Genomic DNA, 20,756 nt, shown 5'->3' on the forward strand with positions numbered 1-20,756 from the left:
CTGGGCTGGAGAAACCAAAGGCAGCTGGGGGTGGTGCTGGGGAACGTCCCAGCCATCCCATCAGGGTCCTGCTGTAGGGGAGGGGTTCTCCTGCCCAGGGGGGCTCAGCGCAGAGGCAGGGGATGAGGATGCGTTGGAGGCCGAGGACTGGCAGGAGGAGGGAAAGCTCAGGAGCTGCAGTGCCTGAGGTGGGTGTGTTGTGGGAGCAGCAGGAAGGAACAGAGCTTGATCACTGCTGCGGAGAACTGGGAATGCTTTCCATAAGGAACTGGGCAGCAGAGCTGAGCACAGCCATGCCTGACCCCATGTCACTGCCCCAGCAAGGCGCAGTGCTGGGTCCCAAAATCCAGTAACGGGGCAGGAGCCCTGTTGCTGCACCCAGCCAGGCCCTTCCTGCACCTTCTCCTTGCCCCATACACACCAAGGAGCCTCCCAGCTCCTGGACAAGGGAGTCTGCACTCCTCAAGCTCCTCCACCCCCATTACACACGCATGGTTTAACAGCAAACATCCCCCCACGTAACCCCAGGATGGGGCTTCTTCTGCCTTTATTTTAAGGCTGCAAAAAGCCCTCTCTCTTCCCCCAGGCAGAAACAGCCTACCTGGTATTTATAGGAGCTCTGTGTTCCTGGGACACTGATTAAATATTGCACCTGGTCTGAACCTCCATGTGGGACAGCCCAGTTCTTTGTAAATAGTCAAGTCAAACAAGAAGGACTTGAATGCAATTTTGTGTTTATAGCAGTGTTTTTCTGGTTCAAGAACACCTATGGAACCATGGTGAGCTTAATAAGACAGCATTACTCTGGTCACCACTGTAGCTTGACGTTAACATTAAGAGCTATTGCAGCTTGGGTGCACCGTGTCTATTTTTTAGTATTTTGTACCAATCTCATGCGTGGTAGCTGAAGCATGGCACAGGTAGGTTTCTGCTTGTAATCACTGCACCATGGTTAATTTGCTTTATCCACTATGTCAGCTCTACTGCACAGCAGCCCTGGAAAGGCTTCATGGACTCTGGGGGCTGTTCCATAGGTCGCAGCTGAAGCCTCAGCTCAGATCCTTCTAGAACACAGCTTGTTTCCATTTATCCATTTTGCAAAGTCTCACTCATGGTTTATACTTTTTGTATATGAAATACTGGAGCGTCACAGATTTGCCAGCCCCGTTACAGTACTACTTTTAGCCATTTTGTATTTACCAGTGATACAATCCAATAAATCTCACTTAAATTAGTCTCAGCTCTCACTGTGTTTCTGGTGCAGCCTCAGCCCTTTGAACCTCAGCTTCCCTTTCCAGGTGCATTTCCCTGGTCAGCATCTGTATAAGCATTCTCCCCTCCAGGAAGAGCAATTAAAGGTGACTTTGCAGATGGCTGCAGCTCTTGCACAGCAACAGACCCTCAGCTCTGCAGCAAAGCTTGCCTGCACCCAGAAAGGTGGGATCAGTCTTCCCAGGGATCCGTGACCACAGGTAAGGGCAACTGTAAAGAAAAAGTTGTTAGGACTTCGTTTGCTCTTCCACTATCAGCTGTTGTTTCTCAGTTCAGAGCCATAGCACAGTTGCATTTTGGTCAAACTCAGAGAAAGGTTGAGCCATCCCTGCTCTGAGAGCACAGGGAGCTGACAGTGCAAGTGTGGGAACCTGTCAGGGAAGTACAGAACTTGCTGAGCAGTGATTCCAGGAATCAAGCAGCATTCCCCTACCCCCATTCCTGCTTTATTCAGAGTCGGCCCCACTCGGTCCTTCCTCCCTTCATGTCCAGGAAGCTCCCCATGTACCCAATACAGACACACCAACCGTCCTCCATTGTTCTTTGGTTGAAGAAAAAGTTTTTAAAAGTCACCATACAAACAGGAACAAACAAAAAAGCTTAGCTGCACACGATGAACATGGTACATCAGCTCCACCACTGCCCAGAGCCCCAGCCAGGCTGAGAACACGGCTTTTTCCAGCCGCTGCTTCTACAGAAGAACTCAACTCCAACTGAACACCCATCACAGAGTTAAACGCTTCAGAGCAAAGTCTGAGCTGACTGAGCATCTGTGAGAACAGAACCACGAAGGCCGTTCTTTTTGCACTGTGGAGCACAATCTGCTCCGCTGCCCCCAGGCCTGCTAACACTGCAGCAAGCTCTGCACACCCAGAGGGTCTCCCCTGCTGCTCAGTCCCTGCCAGAACAACACAGTCTGCAAGGCTGGCTCCACTAGAGAAGTGCTGGTTTAAAAAGCAGCTGTGCTAGAAGGCCAGGAGTGTAGGTGCATATGCCTTATTACAGCTAATCCGCATATGCTTCAGCTTCAAATAAATACCTATGACCTCAGAATAGTAAATACCACCTCTGTACAATAAATAAAGTATTGCATTTTCTATCGGCCTGTCTAGGAGTCATCTTGGAATGTTGTTTTCAGAGCTAAAAAGAGAGTCCTGTGTTAAGCAGTTAAGGCTTCCAGTGCTTTGGGTTTCAACAGCTTTTTGGCAGCAATGATGGTGTTCTTCATCAGCATGGCAACTGTCATGGGCCCAACTCCCCCAGGGACAGGAGTGATGTAACTGGCTTTCTTCTTCACCCCTGCAGGAAGGACAGAGAGAGTTCACCATGCAAGTCAAGTGCAGTAGGGCTTATCAAGCCAGCTGGTCAGCATGCAACCATAGCTAACCTAATATTATTGAATTCCTTCATGACTATTAGTTAAAAAAATACATATATATTAGTCTCTTAATTTAGATGTTTGCCCCCTTTGGCCAGGGCAGCACAGAGCACACCGCATTCTGACCATCCCCAAACTCACATCAGAGCCCACAATGGGGAAAAAGCAAGGTCTAAATAGCCAGATTTATGCAACACATACTGAGTGTGAGACCAGATTCAGGCCTGATGCATGCTCTTGAGAAGAGCTCCAATGAAGTAACAGTGAGCGTTTGCCCCCTTTCTTGCAGAAGGTTCCAGTACATTTTGCTGGGCACATGGACACGTGGGGCTTCCTTGGGCACTGCTGCAGCTAAGTGGTGAGCAAGGCCAGCAAACAGCAAGCCAAAAGGGAAGCTCTGCATGCTTTTGGGTTTGCCTGGGGGGCAGAATTTAAAAGCAGGAGTGTGGGTTATAAACTGGAGTAGAGGCAAAGCACCCCAGCTGCCTTAGATTTAGAGTCAGTCTCCTCTATATGTCTCTATGGCATATTCCAGGAAAGCTGCTCCCTTGTGCTCGTATAAAACTGAATGCAAAAGAAAGAGAGCTTCAGGATTGGTATGCATCTGCTCCACTGCGTGAACCAGGACTTTCTCCCCACTTCTCAGCTAGATGTTTAATGCTCAAAGCATGAGATGTCAGAGCCTTTTTACCTTCAAAATCCACATCGCCAACCAGCCTTGATTTGGCAGTGATAGGATCCTGCACTCTAGTTATCCCCACATCGATAACTGCAGCTCCTTCTTTGATCATATCAGCTGTGATCAGATTAGGAATACCTGCAACAGAACAGACCCATGAGCTCGTAGTGGTGCTAAGCAGCTCCCCGTCCCCCATCACCCCCATCTCACTGCACAGCCAGTGTGTTTTGACCCACCTGGGCTTTTTTCCTGCCTCACCAATGCGTTTGTCACAGACAAATCCAGAACTACTCCTTGGGATGTTCAGCTCACCCAGAAATCAGGGGTTTGAGTGATTTATTTATAACCTCTGAATAAAAAGAACTGGAATCCACTTCCAGAAAGAGGTCTGGCAAAGAAGCTGCAGCCAAAGTGCTCTCCAATTTGAAATCTTAATGTCTATGGTTACACAGTGCTGCCTTCACCACTGACACCACTTCTAATCCTGCCTGTACCTTATGTCTCCTTATGCCCAATTTCTATTCTAACCCACATTTCTCTCTCACCAAGCTTCTGTTGCCAGGCGTGGACACCCCAAATCAGCTCAATTCTCCTGCTAATGAGCTATCCCCACACCAAGGGCACTGCCCAGAGAAGAGCACACGTACACGTGGGGCCTCTTGTGCTCTGAAGAGGTACTGCAAATGTCCTTCAGCACTTTCAACATCTCCTGTAAGTAGATGCTGTCTCAGTATTTTTCTCTCCCCATAAGCACGGAATGTCTGTACTTATAACAGGCTGTATAACAGCCTCTGTTAGCTGCTCTCTAGGTCTGATCAGGTGCTTGCTAGCACACCAAGTCCTCCTGCCAGGTATCATTTTGCATTTCCAAGAGCTACAAATAGTTCTATTAGTCTGTCCTAGGCTTTATCACAGGATTAACTGCCTGTTTTAAACAGCCCACCCTTGCCTGCAGCAGTTAAAAGGGTGTCAGATTCTCCTATGCTGCCACAGCTGCTTCAGAGCCCTTGGGACACGTACCAACAGGACCTATTTCCTGCAAGGAGAGATTCCCACCAGAAACAACACACAAGCTGCACTGCCTCTGCTCACATCGCCTGCACTGGCAGTTCAGTCTTACCTGCTGCTGCTACCACAATGTCAGCACGGATCGTGTGTTGTTTCAGCTGCTCCTTGGGAGTATAGCGGTGTGATATTGTGACTGTGGCATCACCTGCAAGAGAGGTTACAGGAAGCATTTTACTCACATGCATGGCAACTTCTCTAACCCTCCACCTTCAAGATCACCCAGGAAAGTACCAGAAACACAAGAGCTTGATGACAAAGAAACACGAGCTTGATGACAAAGAAACACAAGAGCTGTCTACAAAGTCAGCACCTCCTGTGGACCTTTTCACTTCAGCTGGGAAGGGATGTCAGACTGAAATCTCAGCTCCAAGGAAGGTTTTAGTAGCACAGAACCCAGATCTGGTGAAGAACGACTAACTGAAGAAGGCTCTGATTGCCTGTGTGCAGAGTTAACTCCCCAGCAGGCCTGGGTCTGGTTTAAGAGCCTAGCAAGGATTGTGGGACAGGTGGAGGGCTTCCTCCCACAGCTGCCTGGTACACAGGCTCTGAGAGCAACAAGCTCCTACCTCCTGGGCGCTCGTGCCTGCCATCTGTGTGCAGCAACATGGCAATGGGCATCCCCACGTTCTTCGACCGGCCAGCCACCACCACGTTCTTCCCCAACGTTGGGATGCCTGAAATAGACAAAACAGAGTCTTAAGACAAATACAAGCTGGAGCTGGACCAAACAGCAGCCAAATATTGCAGCGGCTCACCTGTTCTCTTTATGATCTCCCACACCCCCCACGGGGTGGCTGGCAGCATGGAGTACTGGTCAAGGCACATGCGCCCCACGTTTATCACATGAAAGCCATCAACATCTTTGTCTGGAGTCACAGCATTGCAAATCTTCCGCTCATCAATGTGTTCTGGAAAAGAGAAAGAAAAGAAAAAAAGCAAAGGATCAGCCAAAAAACCTGATTTGCTGCACCAGTCCCTCAGAATCATTACAGTTTGGGGGTTTGAAGCTATTCCCAAGCTTCCAGCAAGCTCAAAGCTAACAGCTCCCAGCAGAAGGGGACTGGGAGAAGCCCACTTGGGGACTACACTGCTGCTAATGGAGCACAGATATTTTTAGGCAGCTGCAGCTTTACTGCCAAGTTTGAACTCCTGGTGCATGAAGCTGATACCACCAACAAAGATCAGATTTCCACTGCCCCCAGCAACTTACAGGCACTGTATGATGGAGCAGTGTTATCTTTAAGCTTGCACCGTGGCACAGTGCCACTTGTCACGTCACAGGAGGACTCCTGAGCTACAACTCCTTCTGGCATGTAAACTCATAACAGTCTAATGCAAAAAATGAAGCAGATTGAGACCCAGCTACTCACCAGGTAAAGGAAGCTGCACTAACAGGCCATCCACGTTGGCATCGTTATTCAGTTTGCTGATCAAATCCAGTAGCTCCTCCTCAGTAATTGAAGCTGGCTTGAGGATTGTTTCACTGCTGATTCCTGTGCAAAGTGCTGCATTAGAGAGTGGCACGTACACAAGTGGGACAGCAGCTTCCCTGATCTATGCTAATTTGAGCTGCCTGGTTTAAATTCTACACAGAATCTGATATGGGCACATCAAGGATCGCATGCTTCACACAACAGTGGCTGCCTTCCAGGCTGCAGACTTTCACACATCCTGCAAGTCATGATTAAAGACCATTTGTCTGTCTGTGCAGCCATCCCTGGGAAAGACCAGTTGAAAGCAGACATCCTCCAAGAGTGTGCAGGGCTTGGAGGAACCACACAGGAACATGTTATGATGCAAATGCAATTGCACCTCCTGTGGACCTTTTCACTTCAGCTGGAAAAGGATGTCAGAGTGAAATCTCAGCTCCAAAGAAGGTTTTAGCAGCACAGAATCCAGCGTGGAATTAAACCACTGTGTGCATGGAATTAAACCATATCTTTCTCAATACATTTTCCCCAGAAGCACACTTGGGAAACCAAGTAGGATCTCAGCTTGCAAGACTGAAAGTGTCACAGCACAACATGACTGCGCTGAATGATGAACACATCTTGAACAGGCGATTAAAAGAAGGCAAATCAAAGCCCTGCTGGTGCTTTACATCGGCCCACCAAGGCCACAAATCCAAGCTGCAGAGCCTGACGTTGCCTGGAGGTTTCAAGCAGCATAATGCACGTGTGAGCTGTGCCTATAAACAGCATCGCAGAGCTACTAGGAAGGCAGCCAATGCAGACAGAGCAAACTCTGCACTAAGCTCATGCAGCAAAAAGCTGCTGGGTGGATGCATCCTAAAAGTTCCCGCAGTATCCAGCAGAGGACTCCCAGCAAAAGCCAACAAGCAGCAGTTTGTCTGAGTTTTTCTGCTCCAGTTTTTCAGAGCAGAGCACAAGACTTACCCACATCAGCAGCCGCTTTGGTTTTGTTCAGCACGTAGGAGTGACTTGCAGGATTTTCACCAACAAGAACCACGCTGAGGTGAGGTCTCTTGTTCCCAGCTGCTACCCACTGTTCAACTTCATGCCGGGCTTCTTGTCTGATCTGCCGGGCCAGCTTCCTTCCAGAAATCACAACAGCATCATCTCTGCAGTATGAGAAGTATCACCACAGCAGTGTTAGGGCCAACACATCCAAGTTTTGTGCAACATCAGCACAGCAAACAGAGACAGGACGGGGGAAACGCAGTTCTTTCATCTGAGCTCAGTACAAGCCTTCATCTGTAAACCTGATTTCTTTTTGTGCCCATTATGTTAAGTAATATATTCCAGTCTGCAGCCCTACTGCCGGAGGAGGAACAGAGCAATTCCTGCAGCCTGAGGAAGCACTCAGTGAGTTCAGGAGCCCACGTGTGTGTTGTTGGCACATGTGCCACACTGCCAGCTTCCCTTTGGTGCAGTCGGTCTCCCTGCCCCTCCTAAAGCACGGCAGCTTTGCTCTGCGAGGCAAAACTCATCCCATGTAAGTGGAGTTTGCATTGCTGGAAGTGCTGAACAATTCCAGCCCATCTCGAGGCTGCAGGAGGCACAGCTGCCGTGCACAGCCATCCCAGCATCCCAGAAAGGCATCAGTCCTCCAAGCGCAGTCTGAGCTCCAGCCTCACTGCTTTGCCCATCTCTGCAGGGTGACAAAGCCTGATAGGGGATATAGGATTTCAATCCTATCGAAGGATCCCAACGCTCAGCTGAAGCCGAGGAAGGCATCCGCCCATCTGAAACGTGTCACGGCAGCTCCTCGCCTGCATTTCTGGTCTAAATCGGTAGCAGAGGTTCTGCCAACGCATTCCAGGCAATTGGACACGCTGTGTGCACGGAGCCGCTCCCGTCCGCTCCCCCTTCGGGTTCTGACGATCGCTCACATCTCAACGCCGTTCTTATCAAAGAATCTCTCCCGGAGGGTTTCACATCCGCCAGATTCACCTGCGGACTTCTCCGCAGCACCGCCCCCCTTTCCGTATGGCCCCGGCCGGTGCTCAACCCCGCCGTTCTGCCCCATCTCAGAGTGGACGGAGCCGCTGCCCCGCAGCCCCGTTAGCGGTGCCGCCCCCGGCGCTGGAGCAACCTGCGAGCAAAACGCATCGCAACGACACGCCGCGGCGGCTCAGCGGTCAGGCATCCCTTGGAAAGCAGTTTTCTGACCCCAGCTCCTGTTCCGACCCCCGCACCTCTCACCCCCCCCGGCCCCACGCAAGGCGACAGCGGGATTTCATCAGCCTGCAGCGCGCGGTACGGCCGCTGGGGGTCCGCTCCATTCATTCCGATGGCAGCGCTGCCATAAGCCGGGCCGAGCCATGCCCTACCTGGGTGCGCTGAGGTGCAGGCGGCGGGCGCGGGGCCGGAGCGCGGTCTGGCCGAGGGCTCGGAGCGGGCAGAGAGCGGTTGCCATGGCGACAGCGGGACAAGGAGAACAGAAAACACACGACTACAATTAGGCGCCGCGCCGCGCCGCCGGCCGGTTATATAGCATCCGGGATCCGCCCCCTGCTGGCAGCAGAAGCCAATCGAGACGGCGAGCGACGCGAGGTTGGGCTGTGAGTGGCGGAAGACAGGAAGAGGGCGGGGCGGAAGGGAGATAAGTTGGGGAAGGGGGCGGGGCTTCCCGCCGTAATTGGGCACAGCTGCGCCCATTGGCTGGGCCTGGCGAACATGAGGGGCCGCGGCGGGAAAGGGCGGGGCGAGGTTACACTTGTTGCCATAGAGATAGTGCCGCTTGAGGCCACGCCCCCTGATCCGGCTCTCGCGAGAGCTGGCGGCTGGGGCGGGAGCTGCGGCTGCCGGCGGCACTCTGCCTCGGGCCGCGCCGCTCCGCCATGAGCTTCCTCTTGTGAGTGGGCGGGGGTCGCTGTGCCGAGGGGAGAGGCCTCGCGGCACGGCTGGGTGCGGGCCATGAGGGTTTTGGGGGGCCCTGTGCGTGAGGGTTGCGGGGAAAGGAGCGGCCTTCTGGGCTCGGTCCGTTAGGGGAGGCCTGAGGGCGTCGTGTGGGGCCTGGTGAGGGACTGGGGGTGGAGGGAGGCAGGGCTGGGGGGGGACGAAGAGCTGGGGACCTGCAGAGGGGCTGGAGGGGTTCATCTGTTGTGGGGCGGTGCTGGGGGAAGGCTTTGGAGGGGAAGAGAGGGGTAAATAACAGCAGGACAAGGGGAAATGGTTTGAAGTTGAGGGAGGAGAGATTGAGGTTGGATGTCAGGGGAAGTTCTGTGCTGTGAGAGCGGTGAGGTGCTGGAACAGGTGCCCAGAGGCTGTGATGCCCCGTCCATCCCTGGAGGCGTTCAAGGCCAGGTTGGATGGGGCCCTGGGCAGCCTGGGCTGCTGTGAAATGTGGAGGTTGGTGGCTCTGCGTGTGGCAGGGGGTTGGAGCTTCGTGATCCTTGAAGTCCCTTCCAACCCTGGCCATTCTGTGATTCTGGGGGCCTCATCCCTTCAGGCTTGGGGAGCTGAGGGGGGAGACAGAGGGGAGGGTGAGGAGGAGGCCTTTGTGCTGTGGATGTGGGGCTCAAAGCTGGGCGGGCCGGGGGCTCGGGTGGAGGTGGTGTGCCCAGCTGTGTGCAGGGTGCCCTCAGGGCAGGTGGGTTTGACCTGGCTGCAGTGGGAATGGCGTTGGTTTGGCTGTCTACTGTAAGAGTGCATCTGTAAGCAGCTGTATGGATGGGCTGTTATGTATCTGTGTGGGAGATGTGAACGCTCGTGCAATTCTAGCCCTTAAAGGTGTCAGAAGGAGCAGCGACGTCTTGAGGTGTGAGAAGGGGCTGAGGAGCCTCATTCTGTTGTCAGTGATGTGTTGGGACCCTCTGTCCAGTATCAGCACTGTGCTGGGCCCTGTGCTCCCTCCTGCAGTACAGCAGGCGGCGGTGGCTGGGCTGAAGAGCGAGTTGGATCGAAGGATCTTTTATTCCCACTGCACATAAACAGTGTGCAAAGCCGTGGGGCTGTGCTGCAGCGCTGCATCAGGAAGCTGACGCCAGATGTGTGCAGGCTGAGCGCATCCGGCTGTGTGCAATGAGGGGGGGAGGTGGGCAGCAAGCCAGCAGTGCCAGGAAATGCGTGTAACCCCCAGCGGTGCTTTGGCTCTCACAACCCCACATCAGAGCCAGCACAGAATGTGGTGGCTGTGAGCTGTGCGAACTGGGAGTCCGAAAGTTAATGTTTTGTGGTTTGGAGGCATAAAAATGCCGTCATCTCTTGGCAGCGTTGGTTTTTGTGCGTGGGTATAAAGCCAATAATGAGCTCTGACACTGGTATTCCTCTGAGCGCTGCTTGCCCTGTTACAGGGCGGTGGAACAATGCAGTTGTATGACTGTTGGTAGGACACAACCTGGGAGGGTTAAAGCTGCAATAGAGATGTGTGTTTTAGAGTGTGTTAAGCTGCTATCCTGAGCAGGCTGTTTCCTACACAGCGTGCCTTCGCCCTGTTAAGTCAGCCAGTAGTTTTGTTCCTCATTGGAGTTACATTGGCTTGTCCGCAGTGTGACTGAATGCAGCCATCGCTGGTCTGTCTTTGAGCCTTTGCACCAAATGCTCCTTGTGATTGGAAAAGGGAAGCGTGCACGTGGCTGTCAGAAACGCTCACATGTAGGTCTGTTACCCTGATGGTGGAGGAAAAAAGGTCTGGTGTCATCGCAGCTGGGCCTGCCAAGTGGCAAAGAGCAACGGGTGATGCTGCAGCGGGAGGGAAACGCTTCTGAGAAGGGATTGCTGCTCACTGGAAGTGTTTCTCTTTGTTTTCTCAGTGGGAGTCGTTCTTCGAAAACATTCAAGCCCAAGAAGAATATTCCTGAAGGCTCCCATCAGTATGAGCTCCTGAAACACGCAGAAGCCACTCTTGGGAGTGGCAACCTCAGGCAAGCAGTTATGCTGCCGGAGGGAGAGGACCTTAATGAGTGGATTGCAGTGAACAGTAAGTCCTGGGAGACAGAGATCCACCAGTGTGTGGAAGTGGAGTGGAAGGACACAGATCTCTGCTTTTCATCCTTAAAAGAAGCAAACAGAAAATCTCCCGAAATGAAATTCCTATTCCAGCTGTATTCTCTTTAAATGAGTAAGGATAAAAGGGCAGTAAGAGCTGGGACATGCTGACCATTTGAGTGTCAGAGCAGTGCTGTGCTCTGGAAATATGCAAAAAGTGAGAAGCAAATACATGCAGTTGTTTCTGAGTGCATTTTCTTGAGTTCAGACTTGTAAAGGCAATTACATTTGTGAGTGGCTGTTTTTGGAGCTGGGAGTAAGACCCGAGGGCTGACATTTGGAATTAAGGTGTCTGGAACCTAAAGCAGTTATTTACGAGCTGCAACTGGAATCATTTGGTGTGTTTCCTTTCCAGCGGTGGATTTCTTCAACCAAATCAATATGCTGTATGGGACCATCACAGAGTTTTGCACAGAGGCAAGCTGTCCAGTCATGTCTGCTGGACCAAGGTAAGAAGTTTGTGGTGGCCTACAGCTGCAGTTTGTGCTGGGGAAATGGCTGGATGGTTTCTGAAGCGTGTGTCCAAAAGCTGAAGAGGATGGGATGTATGTGGATGGGGTTGGGTACAGCACTGTGCTCCTGCAGTCACTCACCTGTGTCTGAAGCCCTGTGGGCTGTTAGGGAGGCTGTGTGGTACCAGGAGCAGATGAATTTGAAGGAAAATTGAGAGATTTAACCTGACATGGAAGTGGCAGATCTTGCTTGATTTAGCCGTGTCTCAGTCTGAGAGGCCATTGTGTGGTTTTTGAGTGCATGCAGTTCTAAAACCACAGCTGCTAATGGGGCAGGACGTGAGAGAGCAGGAACCCAGCAGGCACTGAGATCAGATTGCTGGAGAGAGCAGGGGATTTGTAGGAGAAGGCTGAGGCACCATGGAAGGAGAAAACAAAGCGGGGCACGGGGGCTGGCTGGGGAGCAGTATTTGCAGTTCTGTGTAGAATCCTGCCCTGCTTTTCTAACCAGGAGCATTTAGATTGCGAGTTCCTGTTTCTATATCTGGGGACGCTTCCTGTAAGGACTTCCTGTTTGAAGAGCACTCTTCATTTTCACTTGTTGCTTGTTGAGAAACAACAGCCGAAACGTCATTTTCTCCCCCTCTCTGTAGGGATTGTACAAAAGATTGCTGAGGAAGTTCCTTGCTGCTTGGGGTTGACGTCTGTCCCAGTTCTGGGGAGCTGTGAGACCGATAAGCACACGTCACTTTGAGAGGGTGGTTTTAGAAGGCTGATGTGGGGCCTCTGGATGGTCTTTGGAAAGTCCCCCACGTGCCGGGGGGCACTTCTGAGGGAGAGCTGAATTCCTGGCTGGTGGCTGAAGGCCATACGTGCAGTAACTCAGGAGGTGGGGGGTTGCCTCCCTCCCTTCCCCTTCAGCCAATTTTTGTCTCACTTTAAGTGGATGTCACAGGAGGTTGTGGTGAAGCTGAAAGTCACTTTTGAGGGTTGAACCCTGGTGGCTGTTGCTGCAGTTGTTGGGATGGAGATGTGACCCCGAGCTGCTGCACTGGGCTCAAGGAGCTCAGACATCAAGGCAAAGCACCACACAGAATATTTGTTTTGCAAAGTCATTCCTTGCCACGATAAGGAGGAAGCTGTGGGGCCCAGTGGCCAGAACAGGGCCTGAAAATGCTGCTTCTTTCCCCATTAGGCCAAGGAATGTATTTTTTCTTTCACCCTACAGATATGAGTACCACTGGGCAGACGGTACCAACATAAAGAAGCCAATTAAGTGCTCGGCTCCAAAGTACATTGATTACTTGATGACGTGGGTTCAGGATCAGCTGGATGACGAAACCCTCTTCCCTTCAAAGATCGGTAATTGCAGTGGCGCAGCACGGCGTGCCTTGTGTCCAGCACCAAGCCTCAGTGCCACCAGAAAGTCTCAGTGACTTGTCTTGGTGGTTTGTTTTGTTGTTTCATAAACACTTGTGACCAAACTGAAGCTTGCCCATGCTTTTCAGGTGTCCCTTTTCCCAAGAACTTCATGTCTGTGGCCAAGACCATCCTGAAGCGACTCTTCCGTGTCTATGCCCACATTTACCACCAGCACTTCGACTCCGTCATGCGGCTGCAGGAGGAGGCACACCTCAACACCTCCTTCAAGCACTTTATCTTCTTTGTGCAGGTGAGGTGCACAACAGCTGCTCAACTGCCTCTACCGGGCTTTTTTGTTCCCATTTGCTTTTAGGGGGAGTTAGAATTTACAAGCCTGCTTTCTTGCTGAAGGGCTACAACGGTGCTGTGGGGGAAGTAGCTCAGCTCTTACCCTCCATGCATGAACTGTTTGGGGTGTACTTATGCAGGCTGTCTGAAAATGCTTGAACTTCCCTATCTACTTTTATTTATTAGCAAAAGGACCAGACTTCAAAGAGAACCTGAGAGGGGAAGGGGTTATAATTCAGTAACTCCTTCTGAGATGGCAACAGCAGCTTTTCTCCCCTTGCCCATTTTTTCAGTATCTTGTGACAGCGTGGCAGCCCATTGCGCTGAGCACTGGCACTTCTCAGCCACACAACTAAGTTCAGTTTGCCTGAAACGCTTGAATTTCTCCAGAGAAACAGCTGAGGTGGCTGCAGCTGTATGCTTGTTGGCTGGACCTGGGGCTTTATTTCCTAGGGGTTCTTTCAGCAGCGCATTCAGTTCTGCTGTTGCTTTTTTCCTACCAGGAATTCAACTTGATCGACAGGCGGGAATTGGCTCCGCTGCAGGAACTCATTGAGAAGCTGGGTTCCAAAGACAGATAAACTTTCCCTGGGAGGACCCACTCAACTTCCAGTCGTGGCCACTCCTTTCTGCTTTGTCCACAGCCATTCTCCCCTTCACCCTCAGCGATACAAGCCCCAAGGAGCCGGATGATGTGCTGGCTGGCGCTGCCTCACTTGGTCTCACAGGCCTTTGGCAAAACAGTGCTTGTACTGTGCTGCAGCAGCCTGCGTCACCTTGTAACTGGTGGCTGAGCTGTGATGCCTGGCACTGTTTTGTCCACTTTTTTTCTAAACTACATACTCAAGTCTGGCAAGAATTGCAGTGGGGAAGTCAGACGCACAGCTTGCAGCGGGTTTGTGTTTTGTTTTGTGCAGGCGAAGTTCCAAAATGCCACACTGCTGTTTTCAGTGCTGGAGCAAAGCTTTCCTCAGATCCCACGTGGCCGTCCTGGGGCTGCGTCCAGCGCGTGCTTCCCATGGGGGAAGGGCAGCAGAGGCACAGCTTATTTTTGGAAGTGCTTTTTTTGGATTTAGATGCACTTTGGCCAAGAGCCTTAAGCTCCCCTCATGACAACAGTGATGGGGGAGGGAAAAAAAAAAAGTGCCTGGCAAGGGGAGCCTGCCCCTTGGGGTGCAGAGCAGCTTTTCTGCCCCAGCTGGGGGAGGGGGGAGGGCAGGGGGAGGGGCAGGGACCATGTTGGCAAGGCAATAAAGTTTCTTCTTCCTGCTCTCCTTTCTAATGGCTGTCGTGTCTGTGTGCCCCCCTCCTGCTTACACTCTCGGTGCGTTATTCTCTTTGCGGAGCTCCCCTTGGGTGGGGGCTGTAGCAGCACTGTCCCTCCCCAACCCCCCCAGCGCTGGTCCAGGAGCCTCCTCATGCAGCTACACGTTTATTGGGCAGGTCACCCCCTGCAGCCCCCCCCCTCACACCCCCTCCTGCAGCGCTCAGCTCCATCAGGATTTGGGCACGGAGGTGAAGATGCGCAGCCCATGCATGCTCTTGATCTCCTCGCTCAGCGCCTGCAACAGATGAACATAAGGGCCGAGTCCCACCGCAACACAAAGGTGGGTGCCTTGAAAAGCAGGGCTCCCCATTCAGGGCCGTGCAGCCCAGCTCTGTGTGCCCTCACCTGATTCACCATCTGGTGCTGCTGCACTGTCCGCTTCTCCCGGAACTCCTCCGATTCGATGTGGATCTCATACATGGCCCCGCAGCCACCTGCAAGGAGCGTGGCGCCACTCAGCACCACAGAATGGCCAGGGCTGGAAGGGACCTCAAGGATCACGGAGCTCCAACCCCCTGCCACACGCAGAGCCACCAACCTCCACATTTCACAGCAGCCCAGGCTGCCCAGGGCCCCATCCAACCTGGCCTTGAACACCTCCAGGGATGGATGGGGCATCACAGCCTCTCTGGGCAGCTGTTCCAGCACCTCACCGCTCTCACAGCACAGAACTTCCCCTGACATCCAACCTCCATCTGCCCTCCCTCAACTTCAAACCATTTCCCCTTGCCCTGCTGTCACCTCCCCTTTCCAAGAGTTGACTCCCCTTCGGTTTGTAGGCCGTTCAACGACAAGCGCGGCCGTTCGGGAGGGCAGAAGCCTTTTCCTTACCGGAAATGTCCACCACGCGGATGGCGGAGGCGCGGGGGAATTTCTCGCGCAGGACGCGGCTCACGCGCTCCTCCCCGTCCGCCCCCGCGGAGAAACCGCGCCAGGCGCCGCGCGGCACGAGGAGCTGCGGGCACAGAGACGCGAAACGCTCCGGGGGCTGAAGGGGGGATGGGGGACGGGGATTGCAGCTGGGCCCACGCGGGGCCTCAACGCCGCCGGAGCGGGGAGGAAGGGCCGCAGAAGGCACGAAGGCCTCGGGCTCTGTCGCTCACTCACCGGCCCGCGGCTCCGCAGCCCCGCCGCGGCCATCGGGCGCGCCAGCTGCAGGAGGAGAGAAATGACCGCCGCCCGCCAATCGCCGAGCGCCACGTCATAAGGCCGCGCCGCGGCACAGCGCCCCCTACCGGCCCGGAAGTCTCAAGAGAAGCCTAGGGGACAACAGCCCCCCCCCCCCACCCCACGCACCCCCCCCGCCCCCCCAATCCCCACAGCGCACAGCGGCCTCACCTCCCCTCCAGCGCCGCCCCGTCCCACCGCTTCCCCCCGGGCCTCATCCTGCTCCATCCGCCCCAGAGGGCCTCATCCTGCCTCACCCCTCCCAAAAAAACCACCGTGCAGAGCCCATCCCGACCCCAAGAACCGCCCCGCAGCGTGGGCCCCAAACCAACCCCCCCAACCCCCCCCGCGTCTGAAAGCAGAGCCAAAGAAAACGGCCCCCGATTTGAGTGCAAAAAATAAATATAAAATTTATTAAAACACCCACAATATTTTAAAGATATCAGGAATAATACATTTTGCAGCCGGGTGGGCCGCGTGTAACTTAGAATAAAATACAAATTAAAAAAAAATCATGGGGGAGGAAAAAGGGGGAGGGGGGGGGGGGTCCATACTTGCGATTTTTAGGCATCCTAAAAAATAAATTTACCAAAACACTGAAGGGAGGAGGTGGGGGGAGGAAAAGGGTTTGAAGAAACGAGAAACACACAAAAGAGGAGAAAGAAAAGGGAAAATTATACAAAATAAAATTATCGGCATAAATTTACTGTCCTAGGAGTTATCTACAGTTTAATACACATTAATCCTATTGCCTTGAGACATGGGAAAAATCTACCGCTCCTCGATCCGCCCCGGAAAAACAAAAACAAAAAACAAAAAAACAAAAAAACTTCATTTCAAGTAACCACAGCCCCGAGCCGGCCAAGGAATCTTCAAGTGTGTCCCTGGGGGGACCCCCTGCCGCCTCCACTCCGTCCTCCGAACCCCACCAAACCCCACAGCAACGCAACCCCAAACCCTCCTGCCATCGAATCCCGAGCGCTGAACCCCACAGAAATGGCGCTTTTTATTTTGTTTTAATTTGTCGTTGGTTTTTGTTTCGTTTTTCTTGTTTGTTTCGTCTACTCGTTTCCTTTTCCTTCCCATTCTCTGCGCCGCGGTGCAAAACCCCACCGGCGAAACGCTCCCAGAATAAAACAAGGCTGAAACTACGGCAGTTTGTAATCCCTGAAGGATGCGAAAATGAGGAAAAGCCCGGGCGGAAAGGGTCAATGAAAGGAAAAAAAATAAAAGTAGGAACTAACACCGCTGCGAAAGGATCCCTGATTTCGGAAAGATTCGCCCCGGTTTCACTGCCTTCGCTGCCGCGGCGCTGCGGGGTGTGGGGTTGAGGTATTTGCCTGGTTTGGGGCACGGGGGGCTGCTGCCCCCTCAGCTCACGGGAACCCAAAGGGAAGAAGTAGCACCAATGAAACCCAAAAAAAATGGAAAGGAGAGCAGGGAAGTGGAAAGGGAATGAAGAGATGCGAGAAGCGTGAAGCCCAGCTATCCCCTGCCACAGCTCCCCGCAGCCAAAGCCCACTGTTCCAGGGAGGGAAAGGAGCTCCGCGGCCAGGAGGTGCCAGCATCGTGTTTGGGTGCACCGGATCCAAGCACCACGGCCGTGCTCGGGGGGTGAGCATCAGGTCCTCGTGTTGCGCCAAGCACCCCAGGACCAAGCACCGGTGGGAGAGCGCCGTGCCCCTGCACCACATCCACACCCCACGTCTGAGCACCACGTCCAAGCACAGTGTTGGTGAACGGTGGGCGAGCACCACGCCTGAGCAACTGTTCCTGAGCACCACGTCCACGCACTGTGCCCAAGCACTGTGTCCATGAACCTTGTTCAAAGCACCGTGACTGCGGACATCGTCTGAGCACCGCGCTCGGTGCCTGAGCACCATCTGAGCGAGCACCAGCTCTGAGCACCACAGCTGAGCACCACGTTCCCCTCCCTGGCTGAGCACCACATCCAAGCACCACGTTCACACACACGGCGGCCGAGCACCGCATCCATAGCACCGCTGAGCGCCGAGCACCGAATACCGCGCTCACACCCCTGGCTGAGCACCGAGTCCACGCACCGCTGCTGGGCACCAACACGCAACCAAGCACCGTGTTCACACACCTGGCTGAGCACCGCAGCCAAGCACCGAGGCCACGCACAGTGGCCGAGCACCGCGACCAAGCGCCACAAGCAAGCACCGTGTCCGCAGCGCGGGGCCGAGCACCGTGCCCGAGCACCATGGCCGCACGCTGGGGCTGAGGAGCACATCTGAGCACCGCGTCTGTCCCACCCTTGGTTCCTGGAGGGGAACGAAGCTGCCGCAAAGCAAAGGTGCCCACAACGCTTCAGCGTGGCACCGGTTTCTGTTTGCATAAGAACAAGATGCTCCCGGCACGCTTTGAGCTGTCGCTCCGGAAAAGTAAACTTCCTTCTCAACGACATCATTGCTTTTTTTTAATTTTTTTTTTCTTGGTTCTCTAGTTTTGTATATACATTAGTAGCACCTCAGCAAGATGGAATCAGGCAGAAGCATGATACAGTTTGTTAAAACACCATAGCACCATTTTGATTAGAAGATTTCATTTAATAAAAATATGCCTTAAAGAGCCCACAAAGCATATTCCAGTACTAAAAGGAAAAGTTAGCAATTGAGGCACCTCAGGGATTCTGGTTTCCTTCTCCTTCCTGAGCCTCGTCCCAAGAGTGCCAAGAGGAGGAGCGGCCCCCGGCCAGCACCGAGGTACCCACCATGGCCAGGAACACTGCAGTGAGCATGGAGACCTCCCCCGGTTCCCATCGCGGGTGTTGTTCTAGCACCAGTGTGGCTGCGACCTGCTGCAAAGTGTCTTCCCCCTCCCCCCACCCCCCCCCCCGGCCCCGATGCGATTAAAAACGCCGCCCCCAGCGCACCCCACTGCCCACCCCGCACCAGGACGTCCCCGCAGTGCTTCCACCCCATGGCTTCTGCGCAGGTGGGACAAGCGCGGGTGCTGGTAAAGATAAAGAAAAAGATTTTGCTTAAAACAGACTCTCAGCAGCAAGGGGTTAAAGAGCTGTGCATAGTTTTCTAGTTTTCATATAAGAAGTCTGAAGCATGCTAATTTTCAATGACTGAGATTTGAGGTAGGTTATACGTAATGTAGTGTAAAAACGTGAGACTGCAGCAGTTCTCGCCCTGACCCACACACCACTGCCCCCCCCCCGGACCAGTTTGAGCCTCCCTTCAAGGCAGGGGGGGACGCCGCACGGGAGCGAGCCCCCAAACCAGACACCTCCAAGGAAGCAGGACTTAGACAGGTTGCACGGACCGAAACATTCTCCAAACGCGCCCCTTTCTCCCAAATTTCTTGCTAACGTCATCTACGCAAAGCTTTCAAGGCACCCCTGCGACAACCTACAGCACGGAAGTCAGACAAGACCTGGGCGAAGCAAACCAAGGCCGGCACCCGAATCCGACCTCTTTCATTCTTAGACCTCCAAACAGCACTGCAGCTGCACCACGGCTGAGCACCATGGCCGAGACCCGTGGCCAAACACTACAGCCAAGGCCTACAGCCAAGCTCCATGGCCAAGCTCCATGGTCAAGACTCACAGCTAAAACCACGACCAAGCCCCATGGCCAAGCTCCATGGTCAAGATCTATGCCCAAGCTCCACGGTCAAGACTTACACCCAAGATCTATGGCCAAATGCTACGGCCAAGACCCATGGCTGAACTCCATGATCAAAACCACGGCCATGACCGATGGCCAAGACCAACAGCTGAACCTCATGGCCAATACCCATAGCCAAGCCCTGAGGCACGCAGCCCCAGGACACCCGCAGGCCAACCTAAGGTCTGACTTGCCATGAACTCTACAATCCTGATATGCTATTGGGTACTTATAAGAAAAGCAATAATAGCTCATTGAATTTCCTTGTCAAATATACGCGACTTTACAGATTACAGTTAAAAAAAAAAACAAATTATGAAGGACGGACAAAGCATGTTAAATATTCTGCCAGTATTTACAGTTCTCCCACCATAACTGTGTCTAAAACATACTGCTTTCAAGTTGTCGGGAGGGGGGAGAGGATGTTTGCTTCTTTTTTTTTTTTTTTTTTTTTTTTTTTTTTGCTTTTTCTTTTTTTTTTCTTTAAGTTTCGCTTTCATTTTTAAATCTAGGTGAAAGTGCTTTTTAAAAAAATTCTTTCCCTATGTACAGGTTTTAAAATCAGACTGACTACACAAAGGTTCAGGCTGTTTTACCGAGATCCTGCTGAGCTGCGCCGGTGCGTGGGGTTGCAGTAAACGCACGCGGTGACTTCAGCACGGTGACGGCGCCGGCTCTCGCTCGCGTGTTCCCCAAAAGGCACCTGGAAGTGCAAAGCGACGGCGCAGCCCCGTCCCGCACCCAGCGCCCAGCATGGCTCGAGGGTGGCAGCCTCAGCTGAGGTTGTTGGGAAAGCACCACGCAGTGTTGTTGGATGGTTGGTGGGTGGGTGGGTTGGAAAGGTTGTTGGTCGGTGGGTCGGTTGGTTGGTTTTCTTGTACTGTGGGAAGAACAGCAACCTGTAGGAAGGTGAGATGATGGCACCTGGGGAGAGAAAAACGCGGAGCGCGCCGCCGCGCCGACTCACCCATCGGACTGAGAGTGTGGGGAGACGAGTCCCAGAGTGTGGGTTTGCTCCTCCCAGAGCCGCTCGTACGGCCAAAGTCCCCCAGAGACTGAAAGCACCAGACTTCAGCAACAGTGATGTACAGAGAGCAACACTAGCTATTCACAGTTTTGTGTTGTTTTTGTGGGTTTGTGTTTTTTCTTTTTCCTATTTACGTGTTTGATTCCTGTTGGGTTTCTCGGAGACGCAGCCGAGCTGCTCCTCTTCTCCTTAGGGCAACGGAGCCCCAAACGAGCGCAGAGCCCCGGACCCAAGCATGGAGCTCCGGGAGCAGCACCCTCCACACGATGCCCTGAGGTCTCCACCCAATGGGGATGGACTCCTCCAGTTGTAAAACAGCCACTGTGGGTCCTTGGGAACCAACAATTAAAAAAACTGGATGTTCGGTGCATCCGGCTGACGTTAGAGCACTCGTTTCCAGGTGGCTCTGTGAGGCCGCCCCTGATCCGCGCCGCCTGCACGGCACTGCGGAGATCCACCTCTGCCTTTATACGCTGGTTTGGTGTTCGGGTTGTTTCTCATTTTTTTCTTTTTTTTTCTAATTTATCCATGTATTTTTTTTCCTCGATGTTCGCTTCGTTTTTTGAAGGTCGGCTTCGTCATTCTC

The 20,756-nt window shown here is 53.2% G+C and overlaps 3 protein-coding genes across 3 annotated transcripts; 1 reads left to right on the forward strand and 2 right to left on the reverse strand.

The window, feature by feature from the left end:
- Positions 1–2,431: 2,431 nt before the first annotated feature.
- Positions 2,432–8,276, reverse strand: MTHFD2 (methylenetetrahydrofolate dehydrogenase (NADP+ dependent) 2, methenyltetrahydrofolate cyclohydrolase; the record flags this gene model as incomplete). The annotated part of the gene is made up of 8 exons (XM_079547380.1): positions 2,432–2,571; positions 3,342–3,467; positions 4,450–4,542; positions 4,964–5,071; positions 5,153–5,305; positions 5,768–5,890; positions 6,794–6,978; positions 8,191–8,276. 8 exons carry the CDS (start codon positions 8,274–8,276, stop codon positions 2,432–2,434), a joined length of 1,014 nt encoding a protein of 337 aa, XP_079403506.1.
- Positions 8,277–10,540: 2,264 nt separating this feature from the next.
- On the forward strand, positions 10,541–13,592 carry MOB1A (MOB kinase activator 1A; the record flags this gene model as incomplete). The annotated part of the gene is made up of 5 exons (XM_079547512.1): positions 10,541–10,781; positions 11,205–11,298; positions 12,530–12,663; positions 12,810–12,973; positions 13,515–13,592. 5 exons carry the CDS (start codon positions 10,541–10,543, stop codon positions 13,590–13,592), a joined length of 711 nt encoding a protein of 236 aa, XP_079403638.1.
- Positions 13,593–14,483: 891 nt separating this feature from the next.
- BOLA3 (bolA family member 3) lies at positions 14,484–15,478 on the reverse strand (the record flags this gene model as incomplete). Its single annotated transcript, XM_079547337.1, has 4 exons — positions 14,484–14,573; positions 14,684–14,772; positions 15,170–15,293; positions 15,446–15,478. The coding sequence occupies 4 exons, from the start codon at positions 15,476–15,478 to the stop codon at positions 14,508–14,510; spliced, it is 312 nt and encodes a 103-aa protein (XP_079403463.1). The 3' UTR covers positions 14,484–14,507.
- Between the last annotated feature and the right edge of the window lie 5,278 nt (positions 15,479–20,756).

The sequence above is a fragment of the Tetrao urogallus genome, assembly GCF_951394365.1.
Source record: "Tetrao urogallus genome assembly, chromosome: 27".
Lineage (NCBI taxonomy): Eukaryota > Metazoa > Chordata > Aves > Galliformes > Phasianidae > Tetrao > Tetrao urogallus.